General features: G+C 39.4%; 1 protein-coding gene and 9 non-coding genes across 15 annotated transcripts; 8 read left to right on the top strand and 2 right to left on the bottom strand.

The window, feature by feature from the left end:
* The first annotated feature begins 482 nt into the window (after positions 1-482).
* trnan-guu (transfer RNA asparagine (anticodon GUU)) lies at positions 483-556 on the top strand. Its single transcript has one exon. It is a non-coding gene; the product is annotated as a tRNA-Asn (tRNA).
* Positions 557-908: 352 nt separating this feature from the next.
* On the top strand, positions 909-982 carry trnan-guu (transfer RNA asparagine (anticodon GUU)). The gene has a single exon. It is a non-coding gene; the product is annotated as a tRNA-Asn (tRNA).
* Positions 983-1,150: 168 nt separating this feature from the next.
* On the top strand, positions 1,151-1,223 carry trnak-cuu (transfer RNA lysine (anticodon CUU)). The gene has a single exon. It is a non-coding gene; the product is annotated as a tRNA-Lys (tRNA).
* Positions 1,224-1,757: 534 nt separating this feature from the next.
* trnan-guu (transfer RNA asparagine (anticodon GUU)) lies at positions 1,758-1,831 on the top strand. Its single transcript has one exon. It is a non-coding gene; the product is annotated as a tRNA-Asn (tRNA).
* A 350-nt stretch (positions 1,832-2,181) lies between these two features.
* Positions 2,182-2,255, top strand: trnan-guu (transfer RNA asparagine (anticodon GUU)). The gene has a single exon. It is a non-coding gene; the product is annotated as a tRNA-Asn (tRNA).
* Positions 2,256-3,027: 772 nt separating this feature from the next.
* Positions 3,028-3,101, top strand: trnan-guu (transfer RNA asparagine (anticodon GUU)). Its single transcript has one exon. It is a non-coding gene; the product is annotated as a tRNA-Asn (tRNA).
* A 1,866-nt stretch (positions 3,102-4,967) lies between these two features.
* trnak-cuu (transfer RNA lysine (anticodon CUU)) lies at positions 4,968-5,040 on the top strand. The gene has a single exon. It is a non-coding gene; the product is annotated as a tRNA-Lys (tRNA).
* A 1,196-nt stretch (positions 5,041-6,236) lies between these two features.
* trnak-cuu (transfer RNA lysine (anticodon CUU)) lies at positions 6,237-6,309 on the top strand. The gene has a single exon. It is a non-coding gene; the product is annotated as a tRNA-Lys (tRNA).
* An 824-nt stretch (positions 6,310-7,133) lies between these two features.
* On the bottom strand, positions 7,134-13,907 carry si:dkey-220a11.5. Of its 5 annotated transcripts, XR_012402644.1 has the most exons (20): positions 12,800-12,937; positions 12,595-12,699; positions 12,290-12,480; positions 12,070-12,211; positions 11,076-11,711; positions 10,958-10,999; positions 10,663-10,860; positions 10,476-10,595; positions 10,357-10,404; positions 10,145-10,225; positions 9,990-10,067; positions 9,756-9,853; positions 9,466-9,526; positions 9,310-9,360; positions 9,166-9,210; positions 8,894-8,958; positions 7,952-8,150; positions 7,612-7,800; positions 7,432-7,520; positions 7,134-7,345 (listed from the first exon to the last, which is right to left on the bottom strand). It is a non-coding gene; the product is annotated as a si:dkey-220a11.5 (transcript). The 5 variants fall into 5 exon arrangements; XR_012402642.1 differs by lacking the exons at positions 7,952-8,150; positions 9,756-9,853 and having other exon boundaries at positions 7,134-7,196; positions 7,285-7,345; positions 12,290-13,131; XR_012402646.1 differs by lacking the exons at positions 7,134-7,345; positions 7,432-7,520; positions 7,612-7,800; positions 7,952-8,150; positions 9,756-9,853 and adding an exon at positions 8,218-8,770 and having other exon boundaries at positions 12,595-12,937.
* Positions 13,908-15,460: 1,553 nt separating this feature from the next.
* znf1078 (zinc finger protein 1078) lies at positions 15,461-22,851 on the bottom strand. 2 transcript variants are annotated; one of them, XM_073948745.1, is made up of 4 exons: positions 22,801-22,851; positions 22,212-22,363; positions 17,457-17,497; positions 15,461-17,371 (listed from the first exon to the last, which is right to left on the bottom strand). In XM_073948745.1, exon 4 carries the CDS (start codon positions 17,364-17,366, stop codon positions 16,368-16,370), a length of 999 nt encoding a protein of 332 aa, XP_073804846.1. In that variant the 5' UTR covers positions 17,367-17,371; positions 17,457-17,497; positions 22,212-22,363; positions 22,801-22,851; the 3' UTR covers positions 15,461-16,367. The 2 variants fall into 2 exon arrangements, with proteins under 2 accessions (XP_073804846.1, XP_009299032.1); XM_009300757.5 differs by lacking the exon at positions 17,457-17,497.
* Positions 22,852-23,092: the final 241 nt, after the last annotated feature.

Raw genomic sequence — 23,092 nt, 5'->3', positions numbered from 1 at the left:
TAGCAGACCTTTTGAGACAAAGTTCTGGGTTTCTACCACTGTAGGTGACCTTTCACTAAGTCTCTGTGGCGCAATCAGTTAGCGCATTCGGCTGTTAACTGAAAGGTTGGTGGTTCAAGCCCACCCAGCTACGAATTAGGCATTTTGCTGCCTTGCAACTGCTAACATGTGCACTGGACATAGATCCTGGGCCACATTCTGTCCAGCGTTACAAGATGAAATCAGGATTTAGCAGAAGATTGTCACGGGTAGGAAGGTTTTACTGTAAACGGTTTCTGGTTCCTAAAAGAGCTTCTCATCAGCCCGGCTAGCTCAGTCGGTAGAGCATGAGACTCTTAATGTCAGGGTGGTGGGTTCGAGCCCCACGTTCGGCGTTCCTGTTACTTTTCTCTCTCTCTCCCGGCAAACTTACATTAGGCTTCATGTAGCAGACTTTGAGACAAAGTTCCGCATTTCTACCACTGTAGGTGTCATTTCACTAAGTCTCTGTGGCGCAATCGGTTAGCGCGTTCGGCTGTTAACCGAAAGGTTGGTGGTTCAAGCCCACCCAGGGACGAAATAGGCATTTTTCTGCCTTGCAACTGCTAACACGTGCACTGGACATAGATCCTGGGCCAGCCACATTCTGTCCAGCGTTACAAGATGAAATCAGGATTTAGCAGAACATTGTCATGGGTAGGGAAGGTATTACTGTAAACGGTTTCTAGCTCCTAAAAGAGCTTCTCGTCAGCCCCGCTAGCTCAGTCGATAGAGCATAAGACTCTTAATCTCAGTGTCGTGGGTTAGAGCCCCACATTGGGCGTTTCTGTTACCTCTCTTTCTCTCAGCAAACTATCATTAGGGTTCATATAGCAGACCTTTTGAGACAAAGTTCCGCGTTTCTACCACTGTAGGTGACCTTTCACTAAGTCTCTGTGGCGCAATCGGTTAGCGCGTTCGGCTGTTAACTGAAAGGTTGGTGGTTCAAGCCCACCCAGGGACGAATTAGGCATTTTGCTGCCTTGCAACTGCTAACACGTGCACTGGACATAGATCCTGGGCCACATTCTGTCCAGCGTTACAAGATGAAATCAGGATTTAGCAGAAGATTGTCACGGGTAGGAAGGTATTACTGTAAACGGTTTCTGGTTCCTAAAAGAGCTTCTCATCAGCCCGGCTAGCTCAGTCGGTAGAGCATGAGACTCTTAATCTCAGGGTCGTGGGTTCGAGCCCCACGTTGGGCGGTGCTTTTACTTTTCTCTCTCTTTCTCAGCAAACTTACATTAGGGTTCATATAGCAGACCTTTTGAGACAAAGTTCTGACTTTCTACCACTGTAGGTGACCTTTCACTAAGTCTCTGTGGCGCAATCGGTTAGCGCGTTCGGCTGTTAACTGAAAGGTTGGTGGTTGAAGCCCACCCAGGGACGAATTAGGCATTTTGCTGCCTTGCAACTGCTAAACCGTGTACTGGGCATAGATCCTGGGCCACATTCTGTCCAGCGTTACAAGATGAAATCAGGATTTAGCAGAAGATTGTCACGGGTAGGGAAGGTTTTACTGTAAACGGTTTCTGGTTCCTAAAAGAGCTTCTCATCAGCCCGGCTAGCTCAGTCGGTAGAGCATGAGACTCTTAATGTCAGGGTGGTGGGTTCGAGCCCCACGTTGGGCATTCCTGTTACTTTTCTCTCTCTCTCCCGGCAAAATTACATTAGGTTTTATGTAGCAGACTTTGAGACAAAGTTCCGCGTTTCTACCACTGTAGGTGACCTTTCACTAAGTCTCTGTGGCGCAATCGGTTAGCGCGTTCGGCTGTTAACTGAAAGGTTGGTGGTTCAAGCCCACCCAGGGACGAGTTAGGCATTTTGCTGCCTTGCAACTGCTAACATGTGCACTGGACATAGATCCTGGGCCACATTCTGTCCAGCGTTACAAGATGAAATCAGGATTTAGCAGAATATTGTCACGGGTAGGGAAGGTATTACTGCAAACGGTTTCTGGTTCCTAAAAGAGCTTTTCATCAGCCTGGCTAGCTCAGTCGGTAGAGCATGAGACTCTTAATGTCAGGGTGGTGGGTTCGAGCCCCACGTTGGGCATTCCTGTTACTTTTCTCTCTCTCTCCCGGCAAAATTACATTAGGTTTTATATAGCAGACTTTGAGACAAAGTTCCGCGTTTCTACCACTGTAGGTGACCTTTCACTAAGTCTCTGTGGCGCAATCGGTTAGCGCGTTCGGCTGTTAACTGAAAGGTTGGTGGTTCAAGCCCACCCAGGGACGGATCAAGCATTTTGCTGCCTTGTAACTGCTAACACGTGCACTGGACATAGATCCTGGGCCACATTCTGTCCAGCATTACAAGATGAAATCAGGATTTAGCAGAAGATTTTCACGGGTAGGGAAGGTATTACTGTAAACGATTTCTGGTTCCTAAAAGAGCTTTTCATCATCCCCGCTAGCTCAGTCGATAGAGCATGAGACTCTTAATCTCAGCGTCGTGGGTTAGAGCCCCGCATTGGCCGTTTCTGTTACCTCTCTTTCTCTCAGCAAACTATCATTAGGGTTCATATAGCAGACCTTTTGAGACAAAGTTCTGGGTTTCTACCACTGTAGGTGACCTTTCACTAAGTCTCTGTGGCGCAATCAGTTAGCGCGTTCGGCTGTTAACTGAAAGGTTGGTGGTTCAAGCCCACCCAGCTACGAATTAGGCATTTTGCTGCCTTGCAACTGCTAACATGTGCACTGGACATAGATCCTGGGCCACATTCTGTCCAGCGTTACAAGATGAAATCAGGATTTAGCAGAAGATTGTCACGGGTAGGGAAGGTATTACTGTAAACGGTTTCTGGTTCCTAAAAGAGCTTCTCATCAGCCCGGCTAGCTCAGTCGGTAGAGCATGAGACTCTTAATGTCAGGGTGGTGGGTTCGAGCCCCACGTTCGGCGTTCCTGTTACTTTTCTCTCTCTCTCCCGGCAAACTTACATTAGGCTTCATGTAGCAGACTTTGAGACAAAGTTCCGCATTTCTACCACTGTAGGTGTCATTTCACTAAGTCTCTGTGGCGCAATCGGTTAGCGCGTTCGGCTGTTAACCGAAAGGTTGGTGGTTCAAGCCCACCCAGGGACGAAATAGGCATTTTTCTGCCTTGCAACTGCTAACACGTGCACTGGACATAGATCCTGGGCCAGCCACATTCTGTCCAGCGTTACAAGACGAAATCAGGATTTAGCAGAACATTGTCACGGGTAGGGAAGGTATTACTGTAAACAGTGTTTAGCTCTTAAAAGTTTATCTCATCAGCCCGGCTATCTCAGTCGGTAGAGCATGAGACTCTTAATCTCAGGGTCGTGGGTTCGAGCCCCACGTTGGCCGTTTTTGTTACTTTTCTCTCTCTCTCCCAGCAAACTTACATTAGGGTTCAGGTAGCAGACTTTGAGACAAAGTTCCGCGTTTCTACCACTGTAGGTGACCTTTCAGTAAGTCTCTTTGGTGCAATCGGTTAGCGCGTTCGGCTGTTAACTGAAAGGTTGGTGGTTCAAGCCCACCCAGGTACGAATTAGGCATTTTGCTGCCTTGCAACTGCTAACACGTGCACTGGACATAGATCCTGGGCCACATTCTGTCCAGCGTTACAAGATGAAATCAGGATTTAGCAGAACATTGTCACGGGTAGGAAGGTATTACTGTAAACGGTTTCTGGTTCCTAAAAGAGCTTCTCATCATCCCCGCTAGCTCAGTCGATAGAGCATGAGACTCTTAATCTCAGCGTCGTGGGTTAGAGCCCCACATTGGGCGTTTCTGTTACCTCTCATTCTCTCAGCAAACTATCATTAGGGTTCATATAGCAGACCTTTTGAGACAAAGTTCCGCGTTTCTACCACTGTAGGTGACCTTTCACTAAGTCTCTGTGCCGCAATTGGTTAGCGCGTTAGGCTGTTAACTGAAAGGTTGGTGGTTCAAGCCCACCCAGGGACGGATCAAACATTTTGCTGCCTTGTAACTGCTAACATGTGCACTGGACATAGATCCTGGGCCACATTCTGTGCAGCGTTACAAGATGAAATCAGGATTTAGCAGAAGATTGTCACGGGTAGGGAAGGTATTGCTGTAAAGGGTTTCTGGTTCCTAAAAGAGCTTTTCATCAGCCCCGCTAGCTCAGTCGATAAAGCATGAGACTCTTAATCTCAGCGTCGTGGGTTAGAGCCCCACATTGGGCGTTTCTGTTACCTCTCATTCTCTCAGCAAACTATCATTAGGGTTCATATAGCAGACCTTTTGAGACAAAGTTCCGCGTTTCTACCACTGTAGGTGACCTTTCACTAAGTCTCTGTGGCGCAATTGGTTAGCGCGTTAGGATGTTAACTGAAAGGTTGGTGGTTCAGACCCACCCAGGGACGGATCAAGCATTTTGCTGCCTTGTAACTGCTAACACGTGCACTGGACATAGATCCTGGGTCTCATTCTGCCCAGCATTACAAGACGAAATCAGGATTTAGCAGAACATTGTCACGGGTAGGGAAGGTATTACTGTAAACAGTCTTTAGCTCTTAAAAGTTTATCTCATCAGCCCGGCTACCTCAGTCGGTAGAGCATGAGACTCTTAATGTCAGGGTCGTGGGTTCGAGCCCCACGTTGGGCGTTCCTGTTATTTTTCTCTCTCTCTCCCAGCAAACTTACATTAGGGTTCATGTAGCAGACCTTTTGAGACAAAGTTCAGCGTTTCTACCACTGTAGGTGACCTTTCGCTAAGTCTCTGTGGCGCAATCGGTTAGCGCGTTAGGCTGTTAACTGAAAGGTTGGTAGTTCAAGCCCACCCAGGGACGAGTTAGGCATTTTGCTGCCTTGCAACTGCTAACATGTGCACTGGACATAGATCCTGGGCCACATTCTGTGCAGCGTTACAAGATGAAATCAGGATTTAGGAGAAGATTGTCACGGGTAGGGAAGGTATTGCTGTAAACGGTTTCTGGTTCCTAAAAGAGCTTATCATTAGCCCGGCTAGCTCAGTCGGTAGAGCATGAGACTCTTAATCTCAGGGTCGTGGGTTCGAGCCCCACGTTGGCCGTTTTTGTTACTTTTCTCTCTCTCTCCCAGCAAACTTACATTAGGGTTCAGGTAGCAGACTTTGAGACAAAGTTCCGCGTTTCTACCACTGTAGGTGACCTTTCAGTAAGTCTCTTTGGCGCAATCGGTTAGCGCGTTCGGCTGTTAACTGAAAGGTTGGTGGTTCAAGCCCACCCAGGTACGAATTAGGCATTTTGCTGCCTTGCAACTGCTAACACGTGCACTGGACATAGATCCTGGGCCACATTCTGTCCAGCGTTACAAGATGAAATCAGGATTTAGCAGAACATTGTCACGGGTAGGAAGGTATTACTGTAAACGGTTTCTGGTTCCTAAAAGAGCTTCTCATCATCCCCGCTAGCTCAGTCGATAGAGCATGAGACTCTTAATCTCAGCGTCGTGGGTTAGAGCCCCACATTGGGCGTTTCTGTTACCTCTCATTCTCTCAGCAAACTATCATTAGGGTTCATATAGCAGACCTTTTGAGACAAAGGTCCGCGTTTCTACCACTGTAGGTGACCTTTCACTAAGTCTCTGTGCCGCAATCGGTTAGCGCGTTAGGCTGTTAATTGAAAGGTTGGTGGTTCAAGCCCACCCAGGGACGGATCAAGCATTTTGCTGCCTTGTAACTGCTAACATGTGCACTGGACATAGATCCTGGGCCACATTCTGTGCAGCGTTACAAGATGAAATCAGGATTTAGCAGAAGATTTTCACGGGTAGGGAAGGTATTACTGTTAACAGTGTCTAGTTCTAGTGGTGACTCCTCATTCGCCTGCCTAGCTCAGTCGGTAGAGCATGAGACTCTTAATGTCAGGGTGGTGGGTTCGAGCCCCACGTTGGGCGTTCCTGTTACTTTTCTCTCTCTCTCCCGGCAAACTTACATTAGGTTTTATGTAGCAGACTTTGAGACAAAGTTCCGCGTTTCTACCACTGTAGGTGACCTTTCACTAAGTCTCTGTGGCGCAATCGGTTAGCGCGTTCGGCTGTTAACTGAAAGGTTGGTGGTTGAAGCCCACCCAGGGACGAATTAGGCATTTTGCTGCCTTGCAACTGCTAACACGTGCACTGGACATAGATCCTGGGCCACATTCTGTCTCTGCGTTACAAGATGAAATCAGGATTTAGCAGAAGATTTTCACGGGTAGGAAGGTTTTACTGTAAACGGTTTCTGGTTCCTAAAAGAGCTTCTCATCAGCCCGGCTAGCTCAGTCGGTAGAGCATGAGACTCTTAATCTCAGGGTCGTGGGTTCGGGCCCCACGTTGGGCGTTTCTGTTACTTTTCTCTCTCTCTCTCTCTCAGCAAACTTACATTAGGGTTCATATAGCAGACCATTTGAGACAAAGTTCCACGTTTCTACCACTGTAGGTGACTTTTCAATAAGTCTCTGTGGCACAATCGGTTAGCGCGTTCGGCTGTTAACTGAAAGGTTGGTGGTTCAAGCCCACCCAGGGATGGATCAATCATTTTGCTGCCTTGCTACTGCTAACACGTGCACTGTACAAAGATCCTGGGCCACATTCTGTCCAGCGTTACAAGATGAAATCAGGATTTAGCAGAACATTGTCATGGGTAGGGAAGGTATCACTGTTAACAGTGTCTAGACAAAGTTCCGCGTTTCTACCACTGTAGGTGACCATTCCCTAAGTCTCTGTGGCAACATTATGAAGCTGCAGGCCCCGAGACCCAACCGCATGCTCAGACCTGCTCGCTCAGACCAGCACTTCCAGACCTATCGTTTTCTCAGACAGTGCCACCTGCTGTTGGAAAAATTGCCTAACCTGAATTCATTGATTTATAAATTGTAAATTACACTATTTTTCTACTATAAAATATTGCACTATGATTGAATACATTATTATATAAAATATTAAACATACTAGATTATGATTTAATGCATTAAGTCTGTTGTATTTTAATTAACTGTATTTGTAAATAGATATTGTTCAGTTACCTAAATATTTTCAGTCATTTATTGTTTTTGTTGTTGTTTTTTGTTTTTAAATCATTAAGGATTTATCAAACTCTTTAGTATTGAGTTGAGGGAATGAACATTATCTTATTATTCACAGAATAAATGATAGTACTCGGAGTAATTTTCTCACACCAAACTTTATTTTTTTATAAATTTTTATGAGGTCCTACAAGTCATCGAGCTGTAAAAAATGCAGAGAAAAATTGTGAAAAACAATACTTGGATTAATAATGTATTTATTACATATAAAATAAAATAAAATGCTTTACATTTTTGTTGGGGAGATTTTTCATTTCTCAAGCAATTCTTCTGTTAAATTCCTCAACTTCACTAAAAAAAAATAAATGCTGTTGTCAGAAATTGTGTTTAACATAAAAACTTAACAGCTTTTGTACCAAAAAAAAATGTAAACATACCTTGCGTGATAAATGGGGCCCTGGAGGAAGACATCTTCAGCCTCCTGCCAAGACAAGCCTTGTAACTCGGAAATGCCATGAGTTATGGCCTGTACAAACATACAGATAAACCAATTAATAAAATAAAACACACACTGCAGAACATAAGCATGCTCATGTACATACATGTTTTGTGATTACCTCTGGGAGGAGACATCCACAAATGAACTCCACCTCATCATTGAAGGTCAGCTGTGTTTTGGTTTTATTAAGAATTCCTCTGATGTAGTCACAAATGATTGACTGGGACTGCTCATTCTCAATGTAGACAGGCACTTGAGAACGGGGTTTTAGTGGAAACCAATTTCACCTTTTCCCATCGAGTATATCCTTTGGGCCATAGAAGGAAATTATATTTCATATGTAAATGCACAAGTAATTAATTATATTTGGCAAATAATAGTTAAATTGTCACTTGACTATATTTAAGTCAACCATACTCAGAGTCTAGAGGAGTAATTTAAAGTGGAACCATCTATACCACCAAATGCTGCTTTGCTGATTTTGATGTGATAATCAAGTCCACTAATCTTTTGTCATTCCTTTCCCGATCTTGAACTGCTTGGACATGTGCCGGAAGATTGGATGTGGTTTTTCTTTTCACCCTAAAAAGGAGCAGAATCTTTCCATCCAAGACACTTCTTGCCTCCTCAGTCCAGAAAGCAAATCTGTGCCCATAGCTTTTAATAACAAGACAAGACAAAATCCATAATTACTGTGTAACGAGGAGACTGACACAGAGGGATCCATTATGCAGTATTTATTAATCACAACTTCACTCAAACACACAATATGCACCGGAGTGCACACACACATCCACAGTAGTAGTATGGGTATCAAGACTGATGATGAACAGACACAGAGTGAGTTACCAGGCATGAGTGGAAGGGAGTGAGCGAGAACCAGGATCCGTTATGCAGGCTTGGGTCAAGGGCAGGCAGCAAGGATCAGAGTCCGTATAACAGGCGTGGTTCGTGGGCAGGCAGAGAGAGAGTCAGAGTCCGTATAACAAGCGTGGGTCGTGGGCAGGCAGAAGGCGAAGCAAAGTAAGAGACAGGCTGGAGTCGTGCACAGGAGATCAGGCTGGAAATAATGCTCAGAAATGCTGGCCGGGGCTAAACAAGACTTCGCCTTGAACGAGTGTTTGAGTGCGGCTTATAAGAGGTACGTGGGTCATTAGCCAGATTCCAATCAGGTGTATGCGCAATCAGTGTAGATGGATGATGTAATGCTAAAAGTCCGGAGATGGTGGCCTCTGCTGGCCAGCGAGGGGAGTTACTGGGACCGAGTCGATGATATACTGGTCACCGGTAAGAGAGATTTTAAGTATGTTTTGTTATTCATGTTACAAGTTGTTGTATTGACACAATATAAATTTTTAATTTTACAGATTTACAAGAAAAATAAATAAATACTGACATACCCATCAGTTTGAAATTGTTCCATGAGTAGAAGGCACCACCACTGACGGATGATAGGTATATCCATCTGAAAGAAAGACCGTTTAGTCTGACAGTTAACCAACATGTTTTTGTTAATACATGATGTTGGGTGTGCTTGCAATAACCATGCCCCTTTTTTTAAAAGATATGTTGCTTAGAAGAAAGCAAGATAATATACACTAAAATAGTTACATTTTAGCTATGATTAAAAAAGCACCAACAAAATAAAGTTACATAAATAATAAAATAATACCTCCTGGAATTGAAACCCAATGCCACACACCATTGAGAGGGTGTACTGAAAAGAGAGAAGCCACAGTCATTTACAATGTTTACAAAATCTTTAAATCAATTTATAGTATAGTATAGTCAATATATAGTGAAATTTATATCTTACCATGAGTACAAAAACACCGCAATCATTCCCTCTTGTCTGACGTGGCAAAGCCTAAAATAGGCAAAGCAAATCAATTTTATTTTAGAATAATGTACAAAAAATTTAATTGTTGTAAAAGCCAAATAATATATATATTTTTTTAAGTTGATTCCTCACTGGAAAATCATATCCAGTCTTTTCAGACCATGTCCCATGATCCACTTGGTAAGCAATTTTCCTGTAAACAAAACATAGTCGTAATACTAACAATTACAGCTCACCTCAACTCTAGAACACCATGCATAAAAAAGGCTAGATGAACATAGCCAGAAGTTCAAGAAACGGCTATAGGAACGTAGCCAAAAGTGACAGAACTATAATACACGGTTAGGAAATAAATAGAAATGGCTATAGGAACGTAGCCATATATCACATAAAGGCTGAAACGTCTTAGTTTATTGATAGACCTAAAAATTGCCCTGTATTCCTCATCTCCAAATCCTGATTCATGCTCTGCGTACAGAGAGTCTAAAAACACCATCTCTCTTCGAAGCGGCATCATTATCTACAATGTTAAAGGTGTAAAAATATTTCATTTCAACATTATTGCTTCTTCCAAGATTTTTCAGTGTTTTATTTTAGAAACACACACATTGCAATATCAATTAATGTATGCACTAGACATTTCAATATTTTCTTACACAGACAACAAAGTGGTCTGGTCCATTGGCATTTGTCCATGCTGGAAAGGCTAACAGGTCTTTCAAGTCTGCATCTTCCTAGAATTGATCAGGACAGTTATGTTGTTTAATTTAGTTTGTACTTCTCACACAGTAAATACAGTACATACACGCACCGGTAATCCAGTAACAATGTTGTTAGGAGTTTCTTTCCACACAGGGACAACATAAAAGTCCTCAATGTATATGTCCTTGCCCTACATGAATAAAAAGAAACTGTTGACAATGACATGAACATTTTCACACAGTTTAGAAATTGTTTTTTTTTTTTTTAAATTTGGATCAAGTTAAAACAATCTATATAAATATTATGTTTTATAGTACATACAATTTGTCGAGCCATTTCACAAATAAGCTTTATGCAGGCGTTTCCAATCTGCAATAAATACTTTGATAAGTCAATGTTTTTAATAAAAAAAAAGTTATAATAAAAAACAGACTGCTTACATGCGAGTCCATGTCCCTCAACAATCCAAGGCTCCAAAATTCTTCTCGAATAAGGCACACTTGCCCCTCCTTCAAAATTATTTCACTGCCAGGGCGATTTCGGTCCAGCACATAATCAAGCTGTAATAATAATAACAATAAATATGTGTGTGTGTGTGTGCGTTTGTATGTAATTGTAATTGTTCACCAGTTTCTCTTGTAATGGATGCCAGTCCCTCTCCCAAGGCTTAGTAGGTTCCAAAAAATTCAGAAGAGTGGTAGGTTCACAAGCTGTTTTTTTCTGTAATTGGTACTGATGACAGAGGAGATGGGACTGATGTTATGCCTGGTGATGCAGCGGTCGTTTGTAAAGTCACAATATTTTCTGGCAGTGCTGTCAGTGGTCCTTAGAGTACATTAAAGCATCAAAATTAGAAAATAACACATAATAATTAGAGAACAGAAACTTGACACTGATCAACTGGAAAGAACAGTCAAATTACCAAGTGACATGTCCATGCATTTCTCTGTGGAGGATGGATTTTCTATAAATGCAAATATACACATAAGTACAGTTATGGATATAGTGATGTATTTGTTACAAAGTAAGGGAAACATTACCTAACACAACCTGGCTGTGGTCATTCATGTGAATGTTTGTGTTGAATTCCTTTTTTATGTCATGAAGACGTTTCTCGTTTTTTCTGACGTTGTAATGGTGGATGATGTTTCGCATGAGGAAAACATGTGTGGATGGCAATGCCATGTTCATAAAGTAGTTATTTTTCTTTAGCTTTGAAAAAAGCTGTTCTGCAGCCTGATTGTTAACTTTGCCAGCTAGTTGAGGCACAAGACGAAGCTTCCTCAGTGAATCACGAGGATCTTTTGTGTTGTCTTCGTGAAAGCGGTCATACAGAACATAGTGTTCTGCAGGACCAGTTATTGGATGACCATCCGGATCTGGACTTTGCTTTTTTGCAGTGAGCCATGGCAGAGTTACCTGTAATTTTCCTGATTTTGCTTTTGCAATATTTTCAGTGGTTGGTTCGAGTAACCTTCCCTTGAAAGGTGTGAAAGTTATGGGTTGCCTCAAATTTGTGTGGGCGGACAGTCCACGGGCAAAGTCATAAATAACAACATTAGGCAGATGCTTCCAAGACAGAAGCATATCTGCAAAATCCCGTGGACTTTCTGCTCGCAGATTACATTTTATACTGTAAACTATGCCACAAGGACACATGATGACAGCCCAACCTCCTGGAACAGACAAAAAAGATAAGCAAATAGTTAAGAAAACATAATCAAATCCCATTAATGACATTGGGACTTAAATGACCATAGGTTATGATGGAGGGCAGTGGCATTAACCTTAACAAAGTATACTTTTAAAAAATTTAAAGATGCAGTGCCTCAGAGATGTAAATACACTCCCCTACACGGAAAGCAACAATACACCCTGGTGTCAGACAAGGCCACCTCCAACACCCCCCAGAGCTGTACACCACCAGTCACTCCCCAATCAGTGCCAAGCAGAAAACAGGACCCATTATGTCTATGTGACTTTGTACATTTCTGATTTATTTGTAATATTTTAATGTGCAACATTGAGGTTTACCTGAAGCAGCCCAAATCTTTTCAAAAACCTTGTCATAGGCCTCCCTTGACCTCATCTCCTCCGAAAGTCGCAGGAGTAGATCTGTGCGAGAGCCTTTGGCATCTAAACCACACTCTTGACACAGTCTTCTTATCACTCCCACCTATCACATAAAACACACATGTTAAATGAAATGCCAACACTGACAAATAATACATATAATTAGCATTAAATATTTTACTTTCTGTTTTGAAAGTTCGTCCTTTAAGCGATCTTCAGAGACAGTTATTTCTGTTCGTTCTGCAGTTTTTGCTTTGGGCACTTTCTCAAATTCAGTGTTGAGAACAACATTCGCTATGCGAGTCTTACTCCCGATCCAGGGTGCCCAAAAGTTGTAACTAGGTGTAACACAAAATGGATTGTTTTTTTGACCTTTAGGACAAACAAAAATGTTAGTACATCAGTGAATTTAGATTGTACTCCTGAAAACACTTATGAAATTAAATAATGATGACATGCCATTCCTGATATAATAAATTTCCTTACTTGAAAAAAATTCTCGAGCAATTCGTTCTTCTGTCAGTGCCTTTCAAAACATATCTAAATCCACCTCTCCATTAAAATCTTGTGGAGGCTGTGAAAGATCACTCACTAAAGAAAATAAATACATACTATAAACTTACTAATAGTTTTACTAATAAGACTTACCTCCATAAAGTTAACCTCCACTCCACAGCTGCCCTGTCCTGACCTATTCATGCATCTCAAAGGACCGAGCTGTCCCGGGAGAAGCTTGCTAATATACAGAATTGGACTCAAGGCCTTCTGGGCGTTCAAAGCATTTGCTGACCTGGACAGATTTGTCCAGCCCAGCACCTCCTTGTGCTGCAAAAGGGATTAATTCCCCCTATGAGCTATCAACCAAGGCTGAACCTGGACGGGGGCGTCCCACGTGACACTTTTAACACACAAGTTAGGGATAATCTGTCCCAATCGGAACGTAGCCAAGGCAGAACCTTGAGTAAGTATGAAAAGATACAGTTTCCTTACAAACATTGCAAGTTTCAAAGCAGTTTATGCAACTTTTAATGCACATATTTAGAATTTTACCGGAGTGAATGCGATCTTTCAAGTACTTTCTTTTTTTATTGTTAGATGACTTGCTTGATCCACCAGAATTGAAGGGTTCTGACCCATTCCCATCATGAGTCATTTTTTGTCTCAGTTTGACTTTTTTTATTTATTTAATTTTCGCTGAATGATTCATATGTGAGTCATTGGGATAATTAGGTAAAAATATATGCATATTATAAAACACTGAAAGTTTTATTTGACCTTACATGCATTTCAGACTGTTGTTGGAGACCCCCAAAACCAAAATATTATATTTTTTAATGCATAATAGGGGCTCTTCAAAGAACAAAATTTGAATTGACAAAGCCATTCTGCTAGTTAATCTCTTCTCCTATGCATCTGGACTACATCTAAATATAAATAAAATGTGAATTAATTGCAATTCATGGCAGTGATTTAGAATCTTTACTGAGGAAAGTCTATACTTAGGAATTACTGTTACTAAAGACAGTAATCTTAATATTCAGAATAATATTATAAATCAATTTCTAAAAGCAAAACCATTCTTAAAGGTTGGTTGGAAAGGGATGTCTCAATATTTGAATGTATTATATTAACCAAAATGGAATTGGTATTTAGATTTGTTTACCCAGCCTCGTCATTAGCTATCCCCACATTTAATAAAATAATACAGAGGAGTGTCATTTGTAATTTTGTCTGGTAAAGTACGTATCACAACAAAAACAAAAATGACTTGGTTCACAGATATAAAGAAGGGGGCCTAAATGTTATTGACCTGGAATTAATGAACAGGGTTCTAAAAACGCAGTGGCTAAGATCATTTCTTTGTAACACAAACAGTATATGGCTTAAAGTTACTTCTGCAGTATTTTGCAAAATAGGTGGTTTTGACTTTTTGATCAGATGTGATTTTGAACTGTCTTTGTTTGCAGGTCCTATTGTGCTGAAACTAGCACTTTCCCACAATTCCAGTCCTCATAAAGCATGTTTATGGAACAATCATTTTATTTTATATTAAAATAAGTTTTTATTTTAGAAAAATTAGGTTAAAAATAATATTTTTTTTCTATATTGGATATGATGGATAGCCATGGTGACATTCCTAATTACAATAACTTCTGCTTAAAACATGGTTTTGTTTGTCAACTAAAGAGTTTTACACAATTATTAATGCTTTTCCTAAAAACATCACAGTATTGATCAGAGGTTTTCCTTCACACTATTCTGTAATGTTTTCTCTTCCATCTCTGTTTTTGAGGACTTTTTGTTTTAGAGACACAAAATGTAATTATAAGTTTTTAAGGAATATTCTTATTCAAAGGGTTAATCCTGATCAGCTCAGACCTCATTTTATTTTTTTAAAGATTTTAATTTGCAGGAATTAGAAAAAATAAGAACAATTTACATTTCTTATCTAATTTTCTCAAAATGAAAGAGTTTCAGTTTACAATCATTGATGTGTATTCATCAAAAGAATCCCTGGGATTAAAATTTGATACTGAAGACAACTCTTGTCAATGTTGTGAGAGTGATATTGAAATCACTGAGCTTATTTTCTACAATTGCATATATTCAAGAGTTATTTTGGGCTCATGTACATGACAGAATGTCTCATGTCAATATCCATGTAAACCATTTTTGTATAAACAAGTTAAATTTGGTGTAACTAAAGAAAATTGTACACAGCATTACCTGGTTAATAACCGTTTATGCTTTGGAAAATTCTTCATTCATAAATGTAGGCTTTTGAACCCCCTCTTCTCTATTTTACACATTAATAATGAACTTGCTATTATGGCTTCATCTTTTAGTACTTTGTCAAATAATAAAGTCACTAAAGTAACTATTTTTGGTCAGCAAATGCTGTACCCTATAGCCCCTTAACAACCCTTTCAAGCTTTATATTGTGTGTGTGTGTGTGTGTGTGTGTGTGTGTGTGTGTGTGTGTATATATATATATATATATATATATATATATATATATATATATATATATATATATATATATATATACATTTTCTATGTTTGTGTCTGCCTATTGTTGTAATTCAATTAGTTCATGCTTGTTTATAAATGTAAGGCCTACTGTGTTTGTACATTTATTTTGAACATTTAATAAAAAAATATATAATAACATAAAAATGAGATCTAGTATATAATCCCAAATCTTTTTTTTTTTTTTTTTTTGGATTTTCAAAATTATGAAAACGTTGGTGGTATACAGTTTCTTTTAAAGTGTGACTTCGAGATTAATAGACTCATATTAGGCTGTCTACATACACCTAACACACACACCACTTACAGACAGTACACAATATAATCAGCGCACATGAGCAGTGCAATATGTATTGCATATAAATAATAATTTAAATGAACAAAAAGCTGAAGTGCTTTAGTGGTCTGTTGAGTTCTGGAATTAGCATTTAAGCTAACAAATCACTCATGTTCTTATTCACAATAGCACACTGGGTTTCCCATACACCGATTTATCTGTAGTAATGTGGGAGTTCTCACATGAACATATCTTTAAAGGTAACCAGTTGCATACAGAAATTAAATGGTCTTCATAAAAAAACTTGTTCCTTTCTTAAATCAGTCCATCAAAATAAATGTGCAGTGTTCTTAAACCAAAGTCTTAATTTGTTACCCAAAACCACATAATAATCTGACACAAATCTGATCTGTTGCAACTGGGAAATGTCATTGTGTAGTCTGAACAGGGTTTAGGGAGTCTGCATCAGTCAGTCACTGTCAATACCTTATGGCGAGTTCACACCGCACAAGTTTAGCCGGACTTTCATTCGCCAACAGGTTTTATAAAGTGCAGACAAAAGCCCAAAACTTGGAGGCAAATCGGTGTTTGTTCACACGAGTGACAATCAAATAATATGAATGATTAAAAACACAATTTAAGGGTGTAGGACAGTTTCTCATCCCTAATCTTTCTATTTTTCTTCTCAGTGCCAACCATTTGAAGTGTGCAATGTGCATAAATATGGTTATTGGTTCATCATAAAGTTGAAACTCTTACAACCTGGTACTGCGCTGTGACCCATGATCTACACTACAAAAAAAAAAAATCTTCACCCCGTCTTCAGTTATTGAGTTTAAATCTTCAGGTGTTCAAAGGGTTTCATTTTCAGTAACTTGATATGTATTCAAGAGTTCACACTTGTTTGGCATGCTGTACCAGGAGAGAGCCCCAAGCTCCGGTGGACAAGGCCTCAATTTTGAGAACTCTGCTCTCCATTGTGAAGGTTCATGTGACTGTTGAGGCTTCTTTTAGATTTAAAGCCTTTTCCACATTCACTGCATCTAAAACGCTCTACTGAATGAGTCTTCATGTGGTTCTTAATGGAGTCTTTGCGTGTGAGAGTCTTTCCACACTGATCACATGTGAACACTATGGTTCCAGTGTGAACATTCATGTGGTTCATGAGGCTAGATTTGGTTGTGAAGCTCCTTCCACACTGAGCACATGTAAACGGCTTCTCTCTGGTGTGACTTATCATGTGTTGTTTGAGTGTGCTTTTAAATCTGAAACTTTTACCACACTCTGTGCATGTGTAAGGTTTCTCTCCAGTGTGAATCCTCATGTGGATCTCAATGTCTTGCTTTTGAGCAAAACTTTTCCCACACTGTGGGCAAGAAAAAATTCTGCCATCATTGTGAGCTCTAATGTGGGCTTCAAGGGTACTATTTTGCTTAAAACTCTTTCCACACTGAATGCCAGAGTAAGGCTTTTCCACAGTGTGAATTCTCATGTGCGCTGCCAAGTTTGCTGATTGATAGAGGCTTTTTCCACACTGTAGGCATGTGTACAGTCTCGCTCCAGTGTGAATTCTCATGTGCTGTGCAAAGTTTCCTGTAGTATAGAAGCGTTGTCCACACTGTTGGCATGTGTAGCACCTCTCTCCAGTGTGAGTTCTCATGTGGACTTTAAGGTAGCCATTTTGCTTAAAACTCTTTCCACACTGAGGGCAAGAGTAAGGCTTCTCCCCAGTGTGAACTCTCATGTGGACTTGAAGGTTGTGTTTCCGAGTGAAACAGTTTCCACACTGAAGACAAGTAAAATTACACGCAGATTTGGATTTCCGAGGTCCTCCGCATGATGAAGTCTTTTCAGTCAGTGTGGGTTTTTCATCAGTTGTTGTTTCTTGGTGTTTCTTAAACTGTTTCTCTTCCCTTTCATTCCATTGATGAGTCTCTTCTTTCAGCACCATCAGATCTTAAAAAAAAGTGAACTTTAGTATGAAGGCACAAAGCAACAAGCATTAACTGGTTGTTTAACCCAAAAATGACAATGACCTTACCATTTACTCTCCGTCATGTGGTTTTAAACATTTCCTTTCTTCTGGAACGTAAAGAAAGCCAGCAGTTTTAATTTTATTTTAAATATCTTCTTTTGTACTCAACAAGATTAAAAAAAACTAATAAAGGTTTAAAACCACACAAGGGAGAGTGTGATGAGGCATGATAGAATACAGGTCACAAAGAATATGGCAGAGCACTTATATGCAAAATGTAATTTATTGACAGTGTCCGTTCCTTATTACAGTCCATTCAAAACTGCTCATAAATATGTACAAATTATATCCGTAAAAAAGATAGCAAAAATAAAGAAACAAAAATCAAAACAAACAAACTAGAATATAAATATTTACATGTAGAAATGACCGCTCTTTGCTGTTCAACCTTCCACAAAAAGGTCCGGTACACTAGCACTATTTGCCTCCTACTGCAAAAGACCTCCTTAACAACCAACTGGTTTGGCTTTTAGACTAAATGCCCTCTATTACTGGCTTTTATACTAGATAAAATATTGCACCTTTATAGATGATCCAATACATCACATTCAGATCATCTCCAGTATCATACCAGGTGTATTTAACAATATTATTATTATGTATTGTCTTCTTTCGCTGGTTTTGTATTCCAAGCTCTCCCCAAAAACAGGCAACATTAAGGAAATCCAGTTATCTGAGTGATCCCGCATGCGCGGTGTGGAAGTTTAGCGTTATCAAGCTTTCTAGGCAGCTACCGGAGTTTGCCAGTTGCTTCCGGTAACCTGGACTGCAACACAAAACAACAACGAAAGATGAGACCTGAAGCTTGCAATAGTTCAATAAATATGGATGTGTAACCTATTTGGTGTCTGTGTGTGTATATTGGGAACATCAACAGATGTAGTGACGAGTGAATGAATGTGTGTGTGTTTTATATGCCAAGGTAATATTATCCCAACCTTTGTGTGCACCCAAGGGTTGAGAATGGTAGAATCACTGATGGTTATTAGACTGTGTGTAAATGAAATGATGTCCTGTAATGATCCTGAGAAGAATGAATAAATGGTGAGGCAATTTTCATTTCTTGGTGAACTATCACTTTAAAGCATGGGTCTCAAACTTGATTCCTTGAGTGCTCTGCACAGTTTTGCTACAAACCCAATCAAATACAGCTGATCCAACTGATCAAGGTCAGACTACTACAGACTATTTTAGACATCCCAAGTCTCCAGGAAGTTCCAGGAGTCTCCCGCATATGCATAGGGACTCCGGAGTGCCCGCAAACAAATGATCGAATGATAATCTCCAGTAAATTGTGTGTCTCCCCCCTGTCCTCAAATATGTTGCGCACCCTTCTCCAATGCATCCCTCCCTGCTCCCTGCTTTAAAAGCAAGCGATCAAATGTACTCGCTCTAGATTACTCGTGATATGTTCCCTCATGTGTATCCACCACTCGATTTTAACATTTTTAACCTGCTTGGAAGACCCATTTGAGACAAATCCTGCATGTTCGTAGCAAGTGCGCATGATTCACACTTATGTTTGGGAGTTTGCATTATTGTATAAAACTCATGCAAATGCTTAATGCCACGTTTGGTGTAAACTGGAGTGATGAGGAGATGGCGAGATGACATACTTTGCTACTTGTTTTCCTTCATTTGTATTTTTGTCTTTGTTTTCTTGCCTTTGTGCATGTCCTGAGATATAGCTGAAGACCTACATGATGACATTGTATATACCCGACAAGATGCAGAAATGCCATCTAAAAAGGGTTTCCTGCTGTTTGTCCAATTTAGGGACAGTGACAATGTAAATATAGAAATAATAATATTAACCCGTGGTTTGGGAATGTGAACCGTCTGTTAATGAACACCCAGGATTATTTTTAAACCCCAGGTATAGCATGAGCAGTGTGGAAGGTGATTACAGATAACACAGGATTCTGTTTATCCAGAGTTGGAATGACCCAGGGTTAACCAATTTTAGCATAACATCAGCATGCTGTAATCCATTTCTTAAGCAGCAAAAGTCATTTTTAGACTAGTTTGTTGGCCAGCTGTAGTCAGTGCAATGCTAAACGTTATAGTTCCTCTATAATTTGTTCGTTTTGCCTCATGTCGTCCCACAACAACATCATAAAGTTTAGAATACTGTACAATGTTTTAAAATAAATAATTATTTAAGTGTTCATTTCATTCAGCATATTTAAAATTGGGGGCATCCATGTTTTCTGACATTTTAAACAAAGGTTTCTGCAGGTTTTACCAAGTTAAATGTAAGACTTTTTAAGACCATTATAAATGAAATTTTAGACTCATAAGGCTAAGGTATTTTTCAAATGGCCCAGATGGAAAAGATTTTTGTTTGCCCTATCAACAAATAATATAATTTATTACATTTAATAATAAAATAATAAATGAATAATAAAACTAAAAAATATATATTTAGATATTTCTGAGCAAAATATTTTAAATATTGTGTAAAAACAAGCAAGCTTTACTTGCATCCACACACTTTTTTTCCAACATACACTTTATTTAAAACAAAATAATAAAAATGTTTTAAAAACTATAATAAACTAAATCTATGCACAACAATCTGTCCAGGTCGATGTCCTCAGCAGTAAATACATGGAGCAGATTAAATGTTATTGTAAGGAAAATAATTAAACCATTATGATAAATAGAGTTAAAATGACCTTTTTGAATTAATAGTGGAAAGTTTTATTGAGATGGATTGTTGGTGATTGTGTGGGTTTTGGCCAGATTGGGTAGCAAAACATGAACAATTGAAAATGAAGACTTGTTTAAAAAAAGATTTAAGACCTACAACACAATATTTCAGTAAATTTAGGACTTTTAAAGGCGTGAAATTTGGATTTTGGAATTTACGACATTTTAAGGAAACCCTATTTAAAATAGCAATTAATAACAATTAATTATTTTAGTGTCCATTTCATTCAGTATATTTCAAATTGGGGGCATCCACGTTTATTGACATACTTTAAACACAATAGCCCTGGTAATAAGTTTTTATAATAATAATGATGTAATTCTAACTCAGATACTATCTGTGAAAACAAGTAACAACTACAAAAACAAGTTTAAACACATAAAAAAGTTGATGAAAAAAGGAATTGTGATCAACATGACATGCAAATGGAAAGTACTAAACCAACACTATCACTGTAATAGCAGATATCTTCTATGAGAATACTGTAGGTCAAATATCCTCAGCTCAGTAAACTTTTTTAATTTATTGTTTTTATTTTATATAGCGCCAGTGCTCAAGGACGCTTTAAAAACAGTAGAAGAACAAGAAAAGCAATAACCTTAAGAAGGTAGAGAAAATCGTCACCTTAGAATTATAAGGTTCTATCTGACATTTTTGTCAAAATTAAGTTATTGACATTTTCTTATTAAAGGTTCAGGACACCCTGGAGAACTTTTTTTTATATTAACAGATGTGTGTGTGTTGAACATCAGTTAAGACAATGTTAGCACCTATCAGCTTTAATTGTGGGGAAAACTGGATAATTTTGAGCTTTTGTCAGCTAATTTCAGCTTTCGGGTTTAAAATGATTTTTGGGGCGGGATCAAAATCGGCGACGTAGTGCAGTACTGCAAGTGCAATGATGACGCGTCGGTTTCTCATTATTATTCATAGCGGAGTTTTCTTATCCTATGAGAAGAGCCGGCTGCTTAATTATTCATGAGAGCACGTGCTTTCCGAAGGCAAGACAGACCTGCCAGTTTCAAGCAAGCTGTGAGACACTGACGCACGGCATGCAGAAGCGTTCATGAAGGTTCGTATGTGTTTGTTTCCATGATCCACGGGGTTTGTTGCATGTTTTTTCCCCGCGATCTTGTCAGGGCCGATCATACAGCAAAGCTGTGAGTGTGCTGCAAGCATTTTTGTCGGGAGAGCAGCACGAGAATTAGAGAATGGCGGACGTTGACTTCTATCAAGAGTTCGTTCACATTCAGACACACCGCCGTGCTGCTGTGTTTGCCTAAATCCTCCAGATTACCAGCAGGGCTATCGGTTAAAATAGGCAGGTCAGGAGACCTGCTGCACTGAGTCTGCATTCAGATCTAAAATAGACCCGGGGATCGAGGGAGAATCCTCATTTATAGTGTTTACATGAACACACTTATCTTTATAATGATATAAATTATGGTTATATGTATATGAAATCACGAATAACAAATGTAGCAGGGCAATAAATTACTGTTTATGTCTTTGCATTTTAACTTTGTGAACTATAAACTCATGCGTCTCCTCACGGTTTGTGTCTCATTTTGTGAGCTAACTGTCAACAGCAGTTGTTCTCTCCCCTGCTGGCCACGCCAACTCCTGCCCTATGCTCGCGGAGCTCCACGCCCATTAATCATATATCTTTTGAAAAAAATCTGAAGTAGACTTTAACCGAAAGTGGGGTGTGTCATGGCCCTTTAAATGACATCTTATTTACAATATGGGATGTTTTTTTTTATTAGTTGTTACACACATCCTGTTTGCTATGGAATGCAAAAACAAGCTCAATATCTCAAAATCATTCAGAACGCAGATAGAACCTAAAATTCCAAGGTGACGAAATGGGAGACTAATACATAAAATAAATGACAAAAGACATGGGAACAAGTAACGAAAGAAAATTAATCCTGTCTTTCAATGAGTGCTTATGTGCATTTAGAAGAACTAGGCAGCACACTCAAGGCTGCAAGATGGATTTAATTTCGTATTTATTATTATAAAAAAATATCAGTATGAAAACCAACCTGTTTGTTCCTGCAGATCTTCCTGTTTGACTGTGAATGTTTCTTCAATCTTCACATCTTCACTCTCCTCTTTAATAAACGCCATCTTTATAACAGTGTGGAGATCAGTCGCTTCAGCAGGAGTTTTTCTCTGCGTTTGGACACTTTTTATCCTGTTTAAAATGAACAAAACAATATAAATGTCCTGTTTAAAATAAATAAAACAATGAACAGAAACAAAGTAACTTCTCTTCAACACTTGCTTCAGCAGTTTCTTTATATGAGAGTCATTAACAAACAGATATCAGGTGAGTCTGAGCAAGAAACAATAGCCACAAATGACCTGATTAAAACTAGTATTCCATTTCTTATATAGTGAAGTATACTTAGAATGAAATGACATTATCCTATTTAATAAATTAAACCTACATTAAAACACTTATTAGACACATTTCTGTTAACTTATTCAAACAATAGCCCTCATTACTGTGAGTAAAATAGTTATACGTTTTATAAAGGGTTAATATTTTCAACAGCAGCTTCATAATTTAGCATTGGATGAAAATTTAATCCATTAGTTTATATCTGTCTAAAAGTTTTAAACACAAACCTCTCTCCAGTTCAATCCCAGCGCAGGAGCGGCGCAGGCTTATGACGTCACACACCACGGCAAAATAAAAGTCTTTTTTGTTTAGCTTTTTTTGCCACTTAATGTTGCAGTCGTGTACAATTCTCCCTCGTTTTCCACTTTCCACTCTCTCTCTCGCTCTCTCTCTTTCTCTCTCTCTCTCACACACACACACACAGACACACGCACAGATAAACAGAAAATCTAAAGATTTCTAGAACAATTTTGAAAAACTTTTTAATCTACTTTATGATGACTTGCAGGTCTAAAGCAC

The sequence above is a fragment of the Danio rerio genome, chromosome 4 (genome assembly GCF_049306965.1).
Source record: "Danio rerio strain Tuebingen ecotype United States chromosome 4, GRCz12tu, whole genome shotgun sequence".
Classification (NCBI taxonomy): domain Eukaryota; kingdom Metazoa; phylum Chordata; class Actinopteri; order Cypriniformes; family Danionidae; genus Danio; species Danio rerio.
This window is presented reverse-complemented; position numbering and strand designations above follow the sequence as displayed.